This window comes from Artemia franciscana, chromosome 10, assembly GCF_032884065.1.
Source record: "Artemia franciscana chromosome 10, ASM3288406v1, whole genome shotgun sequence".
In the NCBI taxonomy this organism is placed as follows: Eukaryota; Metazoa; Arthropoda; class Branchiopoda; order Anostraca; family Artemiidae; genus Artemia; species Artemia franciscana.
In genome coordinates, this window is record NC_088872.1 from 43,634,299 (window position 1) to 43,653,533 (window position 19,235).

Consider the following 19,235-nt stretch of genomic DNA (forward strand, 5'->3'; position numbering starts at 1 on the left):
TTATTAATATAGATGGAGTCAAGATTTGAAATTGAAAACATTTCCAGATCATTATTGAGCTGTAGAATGATTTCTGGAAGTTATCTACCTAGCACACACTTTTTGCTACTTCATGAAAAGCAAGAAGGAGGAAAGGGAGAGAAATAGGACTTTTGATTTTTGTTATGATTTTTATGATTTAAAATCAAAAAATTGATTTTTGATAGCTCTGTAGGTTGTTTTGTAAGATGAACAAAACTGTCGGTAATGGAGTTATAGTTCAAACTATGGCTAGGAAAGGTGTTTTCAAGCACCCATTTTACAATTCATCCCCTTCCCAGAACACTGACTTCTAATAAAGTTGGCATCATTTGCTAGATAAATGCATCCTTGAGAATAGGACTTGCAGCCTACAAAGGTGCTTTCAATTTTTGATCTCGACCAGGTTCTAAAGAAACCTTTGATCAATAGGTTCTAGGAAATTGGTCCTGGTTTTCTACAAAATTCAGGTTTGCCTTGAAATCTTGCCCAAATACTGGGAACTGCTTTGCCTAGGCCTATAGTCAACAAAAAGCAGACTCTGGGTGAAATTTGATATTTTTTTTCTTTCCAAATATAATAGTGCTGTAAGCTTTAAAACAGCTTCCCAATCCAAAATATACTGTTCTAATATTCTGCCCAAAGGACTTACTGGGTGTAGCTGGGAGGGGTATAGGTTTGGATCTGTGATATATGGACCAGCAACCCCCCTCCCCCTTACAGAACTCGGAACCAAATCCCTCATTCGTTCACTTTAGAAAGTTTTAAAATAAGAATCTCTTATACATCTAAAGATTTTAAAGGGTAAATTCATCATCTCATAGGATTTGTGCTTTTTGGCACAAGTTTTACAGCAAGCAAAAAATGATACTTTTTACCTTTGGCACAAGTTTTACAGCAAGCAAAAAATGATACTTTTTACCTTTGACACAAGTCTTACAGCAAGCAAAAAATGATACTCTATAAACTATCAAAATTGGATTCAAAAATGTAACTTTTGATTAAAGCCAATTAGAAACCAGATTTCTATTTCTGGTCTGGTCAACAAACTAGAGGTGAAAATCCTCGTTGTAATAAATCTTTTGCAAGGAGATTAGGCCATATGTGGATAATTAAAAGAACAATTGTATTGCAACATCTCAGAGGTGAGTCTACCCAGTGCTTAATTTAGAAATCCGGGTTGATTCTGGATATATAAGGTAGACCAAAAGCCAGGAGTGTATTCAGTAAAGCTCAGTCTTTGATGCGCATTATACTGCTAATTCATATTGAACACATTTTATTTGAAGTGGTGTATGAAGTAAGAAAATAAAGTTATTGTCAATAATTGTGTTTGTCTATGAGTCAAGGTATCAGGTACAGTTCCTATTGTCTATTGGATTGTCCCCAAGGGAATTTGCCCTACTCGGGAGACCTGAACATCACGATAATGATTCTGTCTCCATGGTTATAGAGATTTGTCCAAAGAACCCTCTCAGTCTATGTCCCTTAACTACTAAGCTCCCATGTTCCAATTTGCACAACCAATTAACTTTACTTTATAAGAAACCCCCCCCCGTAACAGATCTTGCCTAGAAAGATCTGTATTGTCATCCTCAAAACAAATTTCTGATTGAAGACAATAACTCTGTATTCCCTATTTAGGTGGTTGCAAGCCAAACTTATTTTACTAATACAGCGCCTCAGCTCAGATTGTTGAGTCTTATCATAATAAAACAGATGTCTCTGGCATCTAAAAACAGCAATTGTCTGGTGTTGAAGGGGACTGATAATCAATGTGATATTCTAATAACTTTGGTATCATTAGTCCAAGGTCAAGTCAATACTGTTGTTTCTAGTTAAAGGGCAGAGTTAAGAAATGCAACATGTTTGATTTTATGTTGACATTTTTTTTTCGAAGGGTTTCTTTGAATATGTTATGCTTTGGTAATAAAAGAATAACAGCTGGTCTGTATTCTAGAGCATAAGGGAGAATTCTCCAACAAGATCATGCAAAGGTGCCTGAAATACATTTGCCTGAAATTCCCTTTATGTCTATTTTACCAACCTTATTGGGAAATCTTTTGATAATTTGGGGACTGTTTAGATGTATTTATATGCCTTTTTTTTCAAGGCTATTAAAATTTTAAAGTTGGTTTAGGCCTACATGCCATGGTTCAACAATATCCCTCATTGGGCCCATAGACATTAGGCAAATTTTCTTCTAAAAACTTGCAAGTTGGTTGTACTACTTTTAATCAAAATCAGTATTGTTTCCACCAGCTTTGGGATTCTGATTTATAAAATTTTGGTGACAGCCCTACCTCTGCTGTTTCTGTAACCTGATGCATACAAAGAATTGACGTTCATTGTCTATTTTACTTGTCACACATTTGAAATACAAGACAGTATTAGCTTAAATAATGATGAAGAACACACTGCCTTTCCATAATACAAATACAAAAGAGAGAATAATGAGGACTTTTTTCCCGAGACAGTGAACGAAATTGACACTGACTCGTTCAATGTCTTGGGAAAAAAGTCCTCATTATTCTCTCTTCTGTATTTGTAGTATTAGCTTACTTTTGAGCTGAAAAATTTGCTTAGAAGAAAACCTCCAGCCTCCATGGTCTGCAGAACCAATTGTTTTGGGCTCTGGAACTAAGGGCTAAACAGGACCATCCATTTGAGGATACTCAATGTTTGGATTTACTCAGTTAAAGTCCTCACTGTCATAAGTTACAGTTTCTTTAAACATACTTATCATGGTTGAGAGTGTAGGCTATTCGAGGAGTCAATCAATCATATCCCTTAATAAAAAATCCACATCATATCCAGAAACGAAGAATTATCTCTAATGGAGTAGGGCATACCCTAGTCTAAGGAGATCCATTAGGTAGCTTCAATGAAATAGTCATTACCACATTACCAGGAATTTAGAATTTTTTAGAAGCTTTTTTATAGTTGCTTTTTATAGGTTACTACATCTGCTTTAGTTTTGAAAAAAAAAATCATAGCATAGCATAGCAGCAATATAAAGAACAGGAGAAGAAACGCTTCACTCTTTTGCTTTACTACTTGTTATGTCAAATTAAATTAAAAAAAAAAAATTAAAAAAAAAAAAGAACAAGGTAATATACCTCCTATAAGCATGGTACCTTTTCACTAGTTCTCCTGTTTGTGAGGAAAATACCACCAGAACATTAAGTTTATTTTAGTGAAATGGCAAAATTTCATCAGTTCTTTATAGGAATTGCCACTAAGTGGTTCACTGATGAATCTACCTCGGTAAACTATAAATATAGATGGCGATACTGCTTATATGGAAATTGTGGTCTTTAAAGTCTTCTTTGCATTACAGTGCTTCTTAAACTTCCATAGACTTTGAGTCGAACTATTTATATCAAGTCAAGACCATGTTTTTAGACGCCAGTGACTACTGGAGCATCATAACTAGAAAAATCGTTTATTTATAGATAAGATAAAATAATAGTTCATATATTCATGAAAAAGGAAATTCAGCAAATTGTTTTTTCTTCTGACATTAGTACTTGTAACTTTCTGCACCACCTCGGCCAAAACCTGAAAGAAGAACATCAGTAAAATAAAGGAAAATTGTACTACTATTTCGTTAATTTTTATTGCATTTTGTGTTGTGATGATAATTCCAAAGTTAGCCTTAAACCCTAATATTGAATAATATCGTGAAGAAATGGATTAGAATGTATAATTGAAAGGGTTTTTATTTCGTATAAAGTAACATGGTGCTAAAAGAAAGTCTTGAATGGTGCTGTAGGTTAATAGGAATATAAGGTATAGGGACTACTAACTTGGTACAAACCCTTTGGGATGCTCTTTTGTATACAATGGATTATGTTCAGACTCATTAGAAATTTTGGGGTATATGGTACAGTGCAGTGCTAATTTGTACTGCAAAATGACTTAACGCTATATCACAAATCCCTGTACAAATTTTTTTGCTCATTATGAGTTTTGGGATTTGTTGTACAGTGCAGTACTAACATGCGTAGTAAAATAACTTAACATTTTCATCACAACGTCCTGCACAAATTAAGGAAACTAAACCATGGGATCTAAAATATCTTTGTTGGAAATTTTAACACTGTACATCTTTTTTTGAAAATTCTACTCCATTTGAGAAATTTTATTAGAATGTATAATGGATAACGTTTTTTATTTCTTATAAGGTTATAATGGTGCCAAAAGACAGTCTTTAACATGGCTGTAGGTTAATAGGAACGTAAAGCCTTGGGACTACTCTCTTGGTACAAACCCCTTTGGATGCTTTTGTAAACAATTGATTATGGTCAGACTCATAATGAATTTTAGGGTTTATAATACAGTAGAAACTCGGAATGAGCTGATTTGATTAGAAATTGGAAGTTATAGAGGACGTTGAACTAACTCAAAAGACGCTGTTTGCATCCAGGCTTTCAAAGGAGTATACCTGCAATATCCCAGGAATGCCTAAGGGTATAAAGTTGAAGCTTTCAGGGAATTTGGAGGGGGATGTTGAACTAAATTAAAAACAATATATGCATCCACGCTATCAAAAGCGATGCATTCACGCTATCAAAAGCATGTATCTGTAATATCTCAAGAACGGCTTAGGGTATTAAATGGAAAGTTTTAGGGATGTTGAAGGGGACATTAGAGAAAAGCAAAGACACTATGTGCATTCAGGTTGTTAAAAGGGCTTATATGCAATACCTAAGGAATGGTTAGGGCGTTTATTTCAAACTAAATCAAAAGACATTATATGCATCCAGTTTGTCAAAATGGTATATCTACAGTACCTCAGGAAAGGCTAATATCATTAAGTTGAAGCTTTCAGGGAATGTTGACAGGGATGATAGGCTAAATCAAAAGATACAGTCTGCATCCAGGTTGTCAAAATGATGAATATTCAGTATGCCTGGAATAGGTAAGGCTATTAAGTTGGAACTTTTAGGGAATGTTGACAGAGATATTAAATCAAAAGACATTATCTGCATCCAAGTTGTCAATAGAATGTATATGCAACGTCTTAGGAATGGCTAAGGGTATTAAGATGAAATATTTAGGGGATTTTGACTGGGATGTTGAACTAAATCGAAAGCACTATGTGCATTGAGATTGTAAAAATTATGTACCTGTAATATCTGTACAATGGTGAAGTTTTGGACTTTCAGGGAATGTTGAGCTAGACTAAAAGACATACCCATCCAGACAGTAAAAAGGGCGTATCTTCATTTTCTCAGGGACAGCTGAGGGTATTAAGCTGTAACTTTTATGAAATACTTAGGGAGATGTTGAACTAAATTTAAAAACACTATGTGCATCCACGTTGTCAAAATCTGATATGATAAAAAAAAATATTCTTAATATTAACCATCAATAAAAGTTTGGCAATAAAAACGAACAGAAATTAATTTTAAAAAAATGATAATTGGTCCAATAAGATGAATTATCAGCTAATATGAATTTGTCAATGGAGGTTTGCGTTGATTTATTTGCTTAAGAACTTGCCAGACAGGTTTTTTGGAAAAAGAAGTTACTCAAAGAAGAGTAAAGAAAGTAAAAAAGTATGTAAACCTAACACAAGCAGAAATGAACTATTATAATAATTCAGACTTGAAACGACTACTAATTACTATCAATGAATAAATGAAATATTAAACGAACATAAATTAAAATGAATATTCACATCAAGCTCATAGATAACATACTTATATTGATGAATAAATAAATTCTGCAATGAGTGAAAATTAAAATGAATGATCATGTCCAACTTAAAACGGACAGAAATTGCTAGAAACGGAATTAGGACTGCTTCCCCCGTCTAGACCTTCTAAATAAAGTTGCGTCATTAACGCTTTACTGGAACCCAAATACATTTGAAACTTTTTCTGTTATAATAGTAAATTAGGTTTATAATCGAGAAGTGCCTTAGTTGTCAAACACCTTTGGTCTTCAGTTTTATAGATTATGAGCCTTATAGTTTTATACAGTTTTACATTTTTATGAAGTCTTATCCTAATATGGTATACTACACAAATACATAAAAGTGATTAGTGCTATCTGCGAGAATAACACTTCTGCGGTTAAGGTAAGAAATGAGGTTAGCAGCAGGTTTTGTATGAAATCAGGAGTTAAGCGGGATTGTGTTCTAACCCCCCTTATATGGATTATTTTGATGGACTTTGTCTTAAGGAGCACAGGAAAGACAATGGGAGACCACGGAATCAAATGGGGAGGGGAAACTCTCCTGGACTTAGATTATATTGATGATTTAAGTATCTTAGATGAAAGTGTGAGCAAAATGAATGAACTTTTAGAGGTTTAGCGAGTTCAAGGTGCCAGAATAGGTTTGAAAATTAATGCTAAGAAGACCAAGTCACTAAGGCTAGGAATAAGTGAAGATGAAACCGTGACGTTGGGCAACGAAAAGATTGATCAGGTGGGCAGCTTCGCTTAACTTGGTAGTATTTTTAGTAAAGATGGTGGGAGCAGTGAAGATTTTAAGAGTAGAATAGCCAAGGCTCAGGGTTTTTTTTCACAGTTAGAAAGAAGTTTGGAAGGATAGGAAGATAAGTCTGCAAACCAAGATTAGAATATTGGAATTTATAGTGATGACAGAAGTCAAATATGGATCTGAAGTTTGGTGGCTCCGAAAAGCGGATGAAGATTTACTAGATGTTTTTCAGATAAGTCGCCTACGGATTATTCTGGGTACCCGGTTGACTGACCATATTTCAAACAGTAGGCTGCAAGAAAAATTTGGTTCAATCCCGCTTTCTAAAGCTATAATGAAAGAAAGGTTGAAATGACTAGGGCAAGTTTTGCCGATGAATGATGACAGATTGCCGAAGATTGTCCTTTTCGACCAACAAAAAGGCTAAACGGAAAGCACGTCGCCCTCGTCTGGGTGGAAGGATGTCATAAAGAAAAATCTAAAGGAATTGAGAACTTCCTGGGAGGGGGTAAAGAGGGAGGCTTTGAATAGATTGGGATGGAGCAGGGGCGTGCGTAGTTGTGTTGACCTCAGGTGGCTTGAGGCTGCGGTGAATTGTTAGTAGTTGTAGCAGTAGTAGTAGTATATTTTCATTAGTTCTTTTCAGTCATCTTAACTACTATAGTGATTTTGTTGTTTTTGTTGCTGATTTTTTTTGTCAATGTTGGGCAAATTAATATGTGTTGTTCAAAATACATATAGTTTTTCAATACAGCAAATGTGACGCAATAGCCTTTAGAAGGTATAAGGGGGAAGAGCAGTAGCCAGCTCCTTTGTCTAGTAATCTCTCTTGCTTTTGAGTTGGGCTTGATTATTCATTTTAATTTTTATTCGTTTTGGGATCTGATTGTTCATCTACATCAGTTTCTTTTCCCTTGTGTTTGGTGTTTTTATTTATTTTAGTTTTTCTTCGTTTTTGGTTTCATTCATTTATTAAAAGTAATTGTTGTCGTTTTAAGTTTGAATTGTTATAAGACTTAATTTGTGCTCCCCTTAGGTTTTCGTATGGCTCTTCATTTTTCATTTAAAAATTTCCTTTTTGAAAAAATATATTCTTTTTTTATTCAGTAAAAATCTATAATTCCATTTGTAGTTGACTAAAAACGAGATTTATTTTCAACAGTTTCTTACTTCTTATATCAAGTTTTATAGAGAAAAAGAAATAAAAATACTAGTCATTTGTTCAGGAGAACAAAAGCCATTATTAGAGCAATATATATATGTACTTTTAACAATGAGGTTTGTTTCAATATTTTAGTACGATATGATATGTAGTTGATACTAAATCTATATTTTAGTATGATATGATTTAGTATGAATTTTTATTTGTGTTTTCTTTTTTTGAAACCGTATCTTTCAAACGGGGATAAATTCGATAGCCAGGATAAAATACCCGGGACAAAGCGATTTTTAATATTTGAATGAACTACTGAAAGTTTAGTTCTACCCATAAAAAGAAAATCTAACACGAACATAAACTGTGAACAAAAAAAATAGGGCTGATGCCTCCCCCTCAAAACCCTCCTTTAGCTTGCGTCCTTTTGGTTTTGATGAAAACGAGGTAGTCTACATTTTAAACAGCGTTTATTCTTGCATTATAAAAATTGAAAAGGCTTAAAATACCCGTCAAATATCCTGAAAAAAATATTGATTTAAAAAACAAGTGTCAATTTAGTTTTACTGTTTTAAAACTGAAATTGCGCTGCTATCCTTTCCATTTTGAAGCCATTTTATTAAAATGTATAGAAGATTGAGAGCTCAATAAAGCTTTCAAAAGGATCAATTGGCAATTAGTTTAGTCTTGTTTTTGTCTTCAGTAAAACGTAAATAGTCATCCACTCTTAGAAGAAGGAGGGGGAGGGGGACATTTGTGAAAATTTCTTTTGTTTCCGTTCTGTATTCCAACATTACTTACCTTCTGCTTGTTTTAAGTTTTAGTATTTCTCTTTACTTTGTGTTATAAAATGTCTTTCTTTAATCTATTTATAGAAAAAGCTGAATGTCTGCTTTATTAGTCCCATGCTTAATCAGAAGAGGACCTTTTACTTTTTTCTGAATTTATTGATTATTATTTGCACATACGGGTCCGACTCGATTTTTTAGAGAGGGGTCAGGTGTTTTTTTTTAAGGTGGGGATGTTTGTGTTCCCTTGGACCAGTAATGGGGAAAATTTCCCGTCTCTTTTGATGTACAGGTACGTTGAGAAGGAGCTAAACATCATTTATTTTTATAGTGACTTTTTTTCCAATATTGTGAACATTATTATAAATATTTAATGTAGCTCAACGCTGTATAATGCCTTTACGAAGTATATGGTGAAAGTGAATTCATCTTTGTCTGATTGATTCGATTTTCTAATAGATGTGCTTTTGTTTGGAGAAAATTTGTTCTTGAATTTAAAAAAAAAATGTCATTGGGTTTTTTCAGTTTTTTCGTCATCATGAGTTCTAGCTTATAATTTTGAAGTAGGTAGAAGTCATATAATTACTTTAATACTCATGAGACAAAATTCTTACACATAAACTTACCTCCAGGCCCAAAAAGTGCTGAGTAGCAGGGGTTGTGGCAGTAGGGCTTCCCCTCTTTTTCAGCGTGGCTGCCAGGAGTGAGAACTTTCTGACACTTTTGGCATTTCAAACAGAAACTGTGCCAGTCTTTTCCAAGAGAAGTCTTTTTTTCAGCTATATAAAAGAAATAATACGTAAGTTTATTATGTAAAACTGCTATATGCAATTTCATGATTGTAGTAACGTTAAAATAAACGTGAGGTCACTTCAACATCAGGGGCGCAATTTTCTATGGGTCAGGGGGCAACTGCCCCTCCCAGACCCCGGTTTGCAACCTCTAGACCCCAGTTTACCCACTCCCCTAGCTGAAATCCAGTTTCTTTTAAAAATCTTATCAAAACTAAGGTATGCCTGCATAATTCAAGCATCCACAGAAACGGGATAGTTTACTTTAGTATATATTTACCTTTATGATACTATATGGCTCATTTTTCAGTTTTCACTGTCATTTTTGTGTGATTTAGGAAAGTTTGCTTTCTCCCCCCTAGAATTTTGACGAAATTACGCTACTGTTCAGCATCACAAAGATAACAGACACAGGAAGTAGAAGAATATTTTAAGTACGTTTGTACACTCGAACTTGTATTGCAGAGAGATGGGCATGAAAACAACACAGGTGAATTTTACGACAATAACAGGAATTTTGCGAGCAGTATAAAAATCCTGAGAAATATGAGGGGGGCTAGGTCCAGAGGCATGCCTCACAGGGTTTAAATACGCTGTAATACCCTTTTTAAACTATTTTGATCTGTATTTGTTTATTTATGCTGTCCCTTCTATTTCTTTGAATTCCTCTTTGATGACTCAAAAGTCAGCGTAAGTTCTAGGCTTCCTTTCTATTAGGCTACTACAATCAAAGAAATAAGAAAAGGCTTTTTTGTCACCCCTTTCTTATGTTTTTCGAAATATTATTTGTCATTCCGACAACTTGAATTTAGTTGGTTTGTCCGGACCTGTCAAAGTTAGACTACAACTGATGTTTTATTCTTTTCGATAAAATAAACAAAAGATAACACCAAGTCGTAATTAAAGTTCTGTGAATTAGCGTTTGGAACATAATTTTGAATCTGATGTGTCCTGAGTTTGAATTGTTATTGTTAAATTACTTTAAAAAACTTCATATTAGTGCTTCATAATAATTCTAATTAAAAATCCATGGAGGATTCTGGTTGAAACAAGGTGCCGCATGCCTATCTTTTTACTAAAAGGTCCGTGGTTTGATGTGGCCCTTTGGTCCTCTAGTCATGCCGATAAAGTGTTATCGCATAATAGGATGTCATACATCATCTTTTCAGATTTATAAAAAAGGTCTGGATACTTATGTGTTATAGTGACTACACCAAAGAAGTGAAGTTGGGTTAATCCTAATGAAATATACTAAAATGTGCTGAAAATATAATAGTGTATTAACAAAATTATGGAAACTAAAACAGAGAATTATGGAAAGCAGGCCGCCCAGAACGCATTATATTAAATACCTAACCTGACCAACTCTATATATTAAATTTAATTAAATGAAACCTGCTTATTAGTTTATCTCACTGAGACTAAGCTAATTATCTCCGAATATAGACGGAGAAACCGGTTTTACTCAGATCAAGAACTTGAGTGTGGTCGCTATCAAAGGCTTCGTGGTAACGAACTGTAAGTAAGGAGCGATGCGGCTCAATTAGAACCGAAACTCTAAGAAACAGAGTCTTAATAATAATAGATACATCAAAAGAATCGAATTTTTATCCTTACTAAAAATTTATAAAAGTCATGAAGTTTAAAGTTACCCATCAAAAGTTACGAATCTGAAAAAAATTGTCAAATTTTTGAAAAGTGAGGGGCCAACACCCCTAAGAAATCAAGTGATTTTAATGAAAATCACACCATGAGATTCAAAATATCAGAGATCCCTACTGTAGAGGTTTCAAGCTCCTATATACAAAAATGTGGAATTTTGATTTTTTTTTGTTAGAAGCACGATCATGGTTGCTTGTTTTCTTTTTCCAGGGGTGATTGTATTGAACCAGTGATCCTTGAAGACAGGGAGAGGACTCATATGATCGGAAATCAAAAATTCTAGTGCCCTTTTTAAGTGATCAAAACACTGGAGGGCAACTAGCCCCCCTCCCACCCCCTTTTTTACTCAAAATTGTCCGATGAAAATTTTGGGATAGCTCTTTTCTTCAGCATGGTCGAAAGATCTAATAATAATTTTTTTTATATATAATTTGAAAACAAAGCTTATTGTTCTAATTAAACGGTCATTGTGTTTCAGCAATTTTTCTTAAAGAAACAGGACAAAAAGTTAAAACTTTAGCGTAAAGAGCAAGGTCTTGTGGAAGGGGCAACTCCTTTCATGTACGTAATAACTTCTGTTCTTTTATAAGTTTTGATGTTGCTCCGTACTTTCAGTTGAAAAACTTGTTTTTTTTTAAATTTAATTTCTGATTGTTTTTAAATAATACCGGGAATACTTGCTCTCCTTGAAAAATTCCGGTATTTGCGCATTACACGCCACTCAAGTGACGATGTGTAAAATTCAAGAACAAACCGGTTTCTTCGTTAGTTTTTTCTTTACTTTAGAAAAGGCCGGTAAACGCCGGCCACCAGTATATCCATTATAAATGGGTCATACAGGTTTTTTGTCCACCTATTCACTAATGTAATCCATTGAACTTTCTTGTTCTGGAAGAAGATGTATGATACATCGAAGATTTTTAAACTAAGCCTCGTCTGTTGTATAATTATAATTGTTTTCACAGAAAAAAGTACTTACCAAAATATACAGGTTTTTCACAACGTGGACAGTTCGGCATCTTATCAGAAACTAAAGTCAACAGCTTTTACTTAAGACTTTAATATTGAGCTTTGGGAGGAGCTATATGCAGTTGTGTTCTTGTATCCAAATACTTGTTTTTTCAGTTATATTTCCGTATTTAATTTAAAATGACGGGTGTTCTAAAACCTGTTATTACACCTTGTTTTATAAATTTTGTTCTAGAAAAGCATTAACTCCTTATTTGGAATTTCATACTGGTATTTTCATGAATAAACTAATCCTGTCAACATTAATATCCTTACATGAATTGGCCCTACCCAGCTATAAGCCCCCCCCCCAGCTCCAGGATGGATCCGACTTGTTAAATATATTACAATTTAACAAATTCAATTCTTTCTTCAAAAATTAGGTCTTAATATATTAGACCTTTTAGTTTTAAGACACTAGCCATTTATGCGAATCAAGCAGTTCGTGGTAACGAACTGTAGTAAGGAGCGACCCGGCTCAATAGTAACCAAAACTCTAAAAAAATCGTGTTTTGATATCAATAGCTACATCAAAAGAATCGAATTTTAATGCTGATTTTAAGTATATAAGTTTCATCAAGTTTAGTCTTACTCATCAAAAGTTGCGAGCCTTAGAAAATTTGCCTCATTTTAGAAAATAGGGGGAAACAACCCCTAAAAGTCATAGAATCTTAACGAAAATCACACCATCAGATTCAGCGTATCGGAGAACCGTATTGTAGAAGTTCCTACAATAGAATAGAATCATTTTACAATAGAATGATAGGTCCTTCAAGCTCCTATCTACAAAAGTGTGGAAATTTTCATTTTTTGCCAGATGGCAGATCACGGATGCGTGTTTATTTGTTTGTTTGTTGTTTTTCCCCCAGGGGTGATCGTACCGACCCAGTAGTACTAGAATCTTGCAAGGGGGCTCATTCTAACGGAAACGAAAAGTTCTAGTGCCCTTTTTAAGTGACCAAAAAATTGGAGGGCACCTAGGCCCCCTCCCACGCTAATTATTTTCCCAAAGACACCGGATCAAAATTCTGAGATAGCCATTTTATTCAGCGTAGTCGAAAAACCTTATATTTATGTCTTTGGGGACGACTTACTCCCCCCAGTCCCCGTGGGAAGGGCTACAAGTTACAAACTTTGACCAGGGCTTACATATAGTAATGGCTATTTGGAAGTGTACAGACGTTTTCAGGGGGATTTTTTGGTTGGGGGGGGGGGTTGAGAAGAGGGGGATATGTTGGGGGAACTTTCCTTGGAGGAATTTATCATGGGGGAAGAAAATTTCCATGAAGGGAGCGCAGGATTTTCTAGCATTATTAAAAAAAAACAATGAAAAAATAAATATGAAAAAGTTTTTTCAACTGAAAGTAAGGAGCAGAATTAAAACTTAAAACGAACAGAAATTATTACGCATATGATGGGCTCACCTCCTCCTAATACCTCGCTCTTTATGCTAAATTACTTTTAGTAATTTCAACTATTAATTCTACGGCTTTTGTGATTCAGGGGTCATTCGTAAGAAATTGGGACAAAATTTAAGCTTTAGTGTGACAGCGAGGTACTGACGAGGGGGTGAACCCCCTCATATACGTAATAAAAACATGAGAATACAGAAGTTGTTTACGTAAGCTAATTTATAAGTTACGTATATCTTTTACTAATAAAAACATTCGTAAAAATTAAAAGTTCTAGTTGCCTTTCTAAGTAACCAAAAAACAGGAGGGCAAGTAGGCCTCCTCCCCCACTCCTTTTTTCTCAAAATCATTCGATCAAAACTATGAGAAAGCCATTTAGCCAAAAAAAAAAAAAAAAAAAAAAAAATATGCAAATTTCGTTTTAATTATTCATCTGCAGAGAGCCAAAATCAAAACATGCATTGATTCAAAAATGTTCAGAAATTAAATAAAAAAAACAAGTTTTTTTAACGGAAAGTAAGGAGCGACATTAAAACTTAAAACGAACAGAAATTACTTCGTATGTGAAAGAGGTTGCTTCCTCATCAACGCCCCGCTCTTTACGCTAAAGTTTGACTTTTTCTCTCAACTCTTCTTTTTGAAACAGTAAAAAACTTTAGCGTAAAGAGCGGGGCGTTGATGAGGAAGCAGCCCCTTTCATATACGAAGTAATTTCTGTTTCAATAGTAACCAAAACTCTGTGAAGCAGAGTTTCGATAACAATAGATACATCAAAAGAATAAAATTTTGATGCTTGTTCAAAATATGTAAGATTCATCAAATTTAATGGTACCCATCAAAAGTTACGAGCCTGAGCAAATTTGCCCAATTTTTGAAAAGGGGGGAAGCACCCCCTAAACATCAAGTGATTTTATTGAAAATCTCTATCAGATTCAGTATACCAGAGAACCCTATCGTAGAAGTTTCAAGCTCCCATGTACACAAATGTGGAATTTTGCGTTTTTTGCGAGAAGAAAGATCACGGATACGTCTTTATTTGTTTTTTTTTAGGGGTGAGCATATCGAACCAGTTATCGTAGAAAGATCGGGAGTGGGCTCATTTGATGGACATCAGAAGTTCTAGTGCCCTTTTTAAGTGACTAAAAATATTGGAGGGCTTCTAGCCCCCCTCCCACGCTCATTTTCCTCAAAGTCACTTGATCAAAATTTTGAGATAGCTATTTTGTTCATCATAGTCGAAAATCTAATAACTTTGTCTTTGAGGATGACTTCCCCCTCACAGTCCCGGGAAAGGGCAGGTCATGAACTTTGCCCACTATTTACATATAATATTGTAAATTCGGAGGTATACAGATATTTTCAGCAGGGGCGTAATTTGCTATGGGGTTGGGGAGACAATTGCCCCTCTCAGACCTCAGTTCACCGTCCCAGACCTGAGTTTGCCCCCAGCTGAAATTTAATTTCTTCAAAAGTTTCGTCAAAACTAAGGCTAGGCTTCATAATTCCAAGATCAACAGAAGCGGATCAGTTTTCCTTAGTATATAGGCTATTTAATTTTATAGTAATGTAAAGTATCTTTATCGTGCTTTTATAGCTCTATATAGTACTTTCATGGTACCAAATGGCTCATTCTTCAGTTTTACCGTCATTTTCACTTGATTTGGGAAAAGTGGCTCTAACTCTGCCCTCCCCCCGTGATTTTGACGAAATTGCACCACTGGTTTTCAGAGGGATTTTCTGGTTGGGAGGGGGGTACCTGGTAGGATCCTTCTATGGAAGAAGAATTTTCTATGGAGGGTGAGTTGGATTTCCCAGCATTATTAAACACGACCAGATTAAACAAAAAGACAAGTTTTTTCAACTGAAAGTAAGGGGCAACATTAAAACTTAAAACGAACCGAAATTATTACGTATATGAGGGGGGTCACTCCCTCGTCACTAAATCGCTCTTTACGCTATTTTTTTAAAGTACTTTTAAAAGAGTTATTTATTCTAATTACACTGCCTTTGTGATCCAGGAGTCATTATTAAAAAATTGAGATAGCATTCTTTGTACCAAGACGCACGTATGACTTTATTATCAGCAGAGGGGGTGGTGGAAAAACTCTTTAAAGTGTAGGAAAATTATAATAAAGAATATCGATTATTCGGTGGGGGAGACAGGGCCCCTCCCCACCTACAGGCCTAGTTATATTTATCTTCACATTAAATGTGAATCATGATAGCAATAATAAATAGTAGAATTTCGCAAAAAAATCTTTCCCTTAAAACCCAGATGATCTTGTTTTTTCATGGATTCCCAGCAGTTTTCATAAAATAGTAAAAGGAAATGGCTATGAAGTTTTATTATTGTAGTTTTTACGCAATATTTACTATAGCTATAAACAATTTGGAAGGAATCCAGTTTACATAGTATACAATGAAACGTGTCAAAACATTTTCTGAGCATAAATTATCTTTTACTTAGCTGTGAATAGTTTCTGGAATGTTGCAAGCATGATGTAAGAATGATATCATTTGACACAAACTTGAATGGATAAAAGCATTTTTAATTCTTGTCTTTGATGCAAGTAAAAGAAAAGTCATTTTCTCATTAATGAAAAAGACAAGTTCCGCCCATATCTTAGTCAGCAGTTGCTTTGCCCGTTGAGCATTAAGCAGAGATCATTGTTTCTGAAAAAAATCAAGGGGCATATCACTATGTAGAAAATGTACATCCTGAATGTGTGCTGATTCCGTTTTCTATGGCCAGATGGGGCGCTTTTTTAAGGTGGTGTCACATTGAATTTTTAAATTCGGCGCATATTTTAGATGGAATAAAACGTTCATTTGGTACATTTTCACTTGAAAAATGGAGCTTTGGGCGCATTTTCACTTTTGTGGTGGCGCAACTTTAAACCAAACATCTGGTAACACTGTTCTCAGGTTTTTGCTGATAACTTTTAATTTTGAAGCGATTGTTCAAGCTCAGTAACAATATCAGGCTGAGTGATAGGTTATTTGGTTGAAACGGAAAGTAAATTTTTGAGAAATATAGGCCTACTCAAAATATAAAGAAATGTATTAAAAGACTCCTATCAAAGTACAGTTTTTAAGTTTAAAATTCAATCAAAATTTGTCCATGAAAAAACCTGTTCCGCCCGCACCTTAGTCATCATTCGAGAAATTCACTGAGCGTTAAGTCATTGTTTTTGAAAATACCGAGGGGCTCCCCACTATCAAACAGTTCGTGGTAACGAACTGTAATTTACGAGCGATCTGGCTCAATAGTAACCGAAACTCTAAAAAATGGAATTTTGAAACCAATAGACATCAAAACAATCGTATTTTTTATGCTAATTTAAATGTATAAGTATCATCAAGTTTAGTCTTACTGATCAAAAGTTACGAGTTTGAGAAAATTTACCTTATTTTCGAAGAACGAGGGAAACACTCCCTAAAATCCATAACATCTTACTGAAATTCACACCATCAGATTCAACGTATCAGAGAACCCTACTGTACAGGTTTCAAGTTCCTATCTGCAAAAATGGAGAGTTTTTTATTTTATTTTGCTAGAAAAAAGATCACGGATGTGTGTTTGTTTCTTTTTTTTCCAAGGGTGATCATGGCAACCCAGTGGTCCTAGAATACTGGGAGAGTGCTCACTTGAACGGAAATAAAAAGTTGTAGTTCCCTTTTTAAGTGACCAAAAAGTTGGAGGGCAACTAGGCCCCCTCCGACGCACATTTTCTTCCCCAAGTCACCGGATCAAAATTTTGAGATATCTATTTTGTTCAGCATAGTCGAAAAATCTAATAACTATGCCTTTGTGGACGATTTAGTCTCCAACAGTACCCGGGCAAGGGCTGCAAGTTATGAACTTTGCCTATTGTTTACATATAGTATTGGTTAATGGAAAGTATACAGACGTTTTCGGGGGGATTTTTCCTGGTGGGGGGGTAAGGGGGAGAGGAATTGCATGGGAGGATCTTTCCATGGAGGAATTTTTCATGTGGAAGAGAATTTTCCGTGAAGGAGGCGCCAGATTTCCCAGCATTATTTAAAAAACGATCAGAAATTAAATAAATAAAAACAAGTTTTTTCAACTGAAAGTAAGGAGTAGCATTAAAACTTAAAACGAAGAGAAATTATTACGTATATGAGGAGGTTCGCTCCTTCGTCAATATATCGCTCTTTACGCTAAAGCTTTTATTACTTTCAAAAGAGCTATTTATGCTAATTAAACGACCTTTATGATTCAGGGTTATTCTTAAAGAATTTGAATTTTAGCGTAAAGGTCGAGGTATTGACGAGGGGCGAACCCCTCATATACGTAATAATTTCTGTTTGTTTTAAGTTTTAGTGTTGCTGCTCGCTTTCAGTTGAAAAAACTTGTTTTTGTATATTTATCAGTATAAAGGATGCCCATCATTTCGTGTTCCTGGCTGCTTGTTGATGTCAGTTATTTGCTGAAAAATTTAAAACGAAAAGGGTAGTTAAGGCTCAGTAGCAATATACCTGAACATACCTGACTTATAAAACGAAACGTTAAGTAACTCCCTTTTTATAAAAATAAAATACTAGCACACAGATAGCATCTGTAATGTATTGCTCAAGAAAATAATTTACACCTAACAACATCGTATAGATATATTTCTTTGGTACCCAGTACAAGGGTATTTTTTTTTTTTTAATTTCGGTGAATTTTCTGAGCACCTGCACAGAAAATCCAAATGGAACCCAAATTTATCAGTTAAAACCTAGTGAAATCGTTTATAGAAACCAATTTTTGTTTTTGCTCTCAATATTTTCAAAAAAAAAAAATCTCAATTCGAAAATGACTTTGATGCATCCTATGTGAACATAGTGATGTGGAATAAACAATGTAATTAGCATTTCTAAATATCTGTGAAAAGGCATTTTAAAAATGGTTGTGCCATTTGTTGGTTGAAAAACCTATGATCCATTGAAGCTTTCTGAGCAAATATCTCGAAAAATATATTATAAGTCACAAACAAAATAGATCCTTACGTTGAACACAAAAACATTTGTTGCTTGTTAAGTATTATGTGTTTATTTAGTGATACAGAAAAAATGAAGATTAAGTGCGAGTATTCTGCTCATTAGAGCTACTTTTTTTCTGTCGGTATTCCAAGTATATTTTCGTGACTTTTGCTCCTTCGAACTTCCTATTCCTCTTTAATTTCTCATCAAACTTTCAAGAAAAATATACAAATTAAAAGGGGTTCTATTATACAAACTCTTTGGAATACATTCTAAATACACCGTTATTTTCAAAATAACAGAAATTGTGTCGAATCTTATCCATGTTGACAATGTTTCTTAAGGTTAATCCCGTCGAATTGACCAGGATTTGATAATTTTAGTGCCGTAACAATAATTTTGCGTTTCGAACAAATAATAAATTAAATTGCCAAAGCTATGTTATTTATTTTTCATAAAAAAATCTAAACCTGTTGTTTAAGGTTTAGCAACTTGGAAAATTTATCATTTTTTTTACGTTTCCTATTAAGTTTACAAATGTTGCTTGCACTGTTTTGATTTTTGTCTAATGACCAGTAATTTTTTTTTTTTATGGTAATATAGCCTGTAACGGAAGATGCGCCTTTGGTGCACACAGAAATTTCATTTGCTGAAGGGCGAGGGGGCAAATTTTTTTCTAGGGTAGTTTTTCCCTAGGACAATGTGTTCTACCTGAGGAAACATGTGTTTTCCTCTTAAAAATCGATATTGATCTTAAAAATTGGAATTCAAGAACATTTTTATTGCTTTGTCTATTTTCTTTGTTTTTTTCCGTCCTTTTTTTCTTCCGTCGTGTGACTGAAGCCTCTTTCTAAATCTTTGCAACTTGGAGAAGCCCCATCATTTTACCAGCTGCCTGCGTCTTTTGGAACAGTAGCAGAACATTGTCTTCCGCCTTTGCTTTGAACATTTTCGCTTGATCTG

At 34.5% G+C, this 19,235-nt stretch overlaps 3 protein-coding genes across 7 annotated transcripts in view; 1 reads left to right on the top strand and 2 right to left on the bottom strand.

The window, feature by feature from the left end:
- The window catches only part of LOC136032222 (neuropeptide SIFamide receptor-like), a 127,186-nt gene extending 123,837 nt beyond the window's left edge, over window positions 1–3,349 (bottom strand). The window contains exon 1 of the mRNA XM_065712437.1: window positions 3,138–3,349. The gene's annotated coding sequence lies outside the window, so the exon portion shown is untranslated. The remainder of the gene's footprint in view (window positions 1–3,137) is intronic.
- LOC136032223 (store-operated calcium entry-associated regulatory factor-like) overlaps window positions 1–19,235 on the top strand; it is a 71,694-nt gene that overhangs the window by 27,245 nt on the left and 25,214 nt on the right. Inside the window, exon 1 of one of the 5 annotated variants that reach the window (XM_065712443.1) lies at window positions 9,674–9,694. The exons of the other annotated variants lie outside the window; for them this stretch is intronic. The gene's annotated coding sequence lies outside the window, so the exon portion shown is untranslated. Of the gene's footprint in view, window positions 1–9,673; window positions 9,695–19,235 lie in introns of those variants that run through there. 5 annotated transcript variants of the gene reach the window in all.
- LOC136032224 (cysteine-rich protein 1-like) lies at window positions 3,448–11,997 on the bottom strand. Its single transcript, XM_065712444.1, has 3 exons — window positions 11,846–11,997; window positions 9,040–9,192; window positions 3,448–3,579 (listed from the first exon to the last, which is right to left on the bottom strand). Exons 1-3 carry the CDS (start codon window positions 11,883–11,885, stop codon window positions 3,542–3,544), a joined length of 231 nt encoding a protein of 76 aa, XP_065568516.1. The 5' UTR covers window positions 11,886–11,997; the 3' UTR covers window positions 3,448–3,541.

Bases quoted from the DNA above. Each gene is read 5' to 3' on its own strand.
- LOC136032224 (XM_065712444.1), bottom strand. From the start codon at position 11,885: ATGCCGAACTGTCCACGTTGTGAAAAACCTGTATATTTTG. The intron at 9,193-11,845 runs GTAAGTACTTTT...TCTTTTATATAG, and splicing joins TGAAAAACCTGTATATTTTG to CTGAAAAAAAGACTTCTCTT. The intron at 3,580-9,039 runs GTAAGTTTATGT...TTCTTCTTTCAG, and splicing joins AGCACTTTTTGGGCCTGGAG to GTTTTGGCCGAGGTGGTGCA.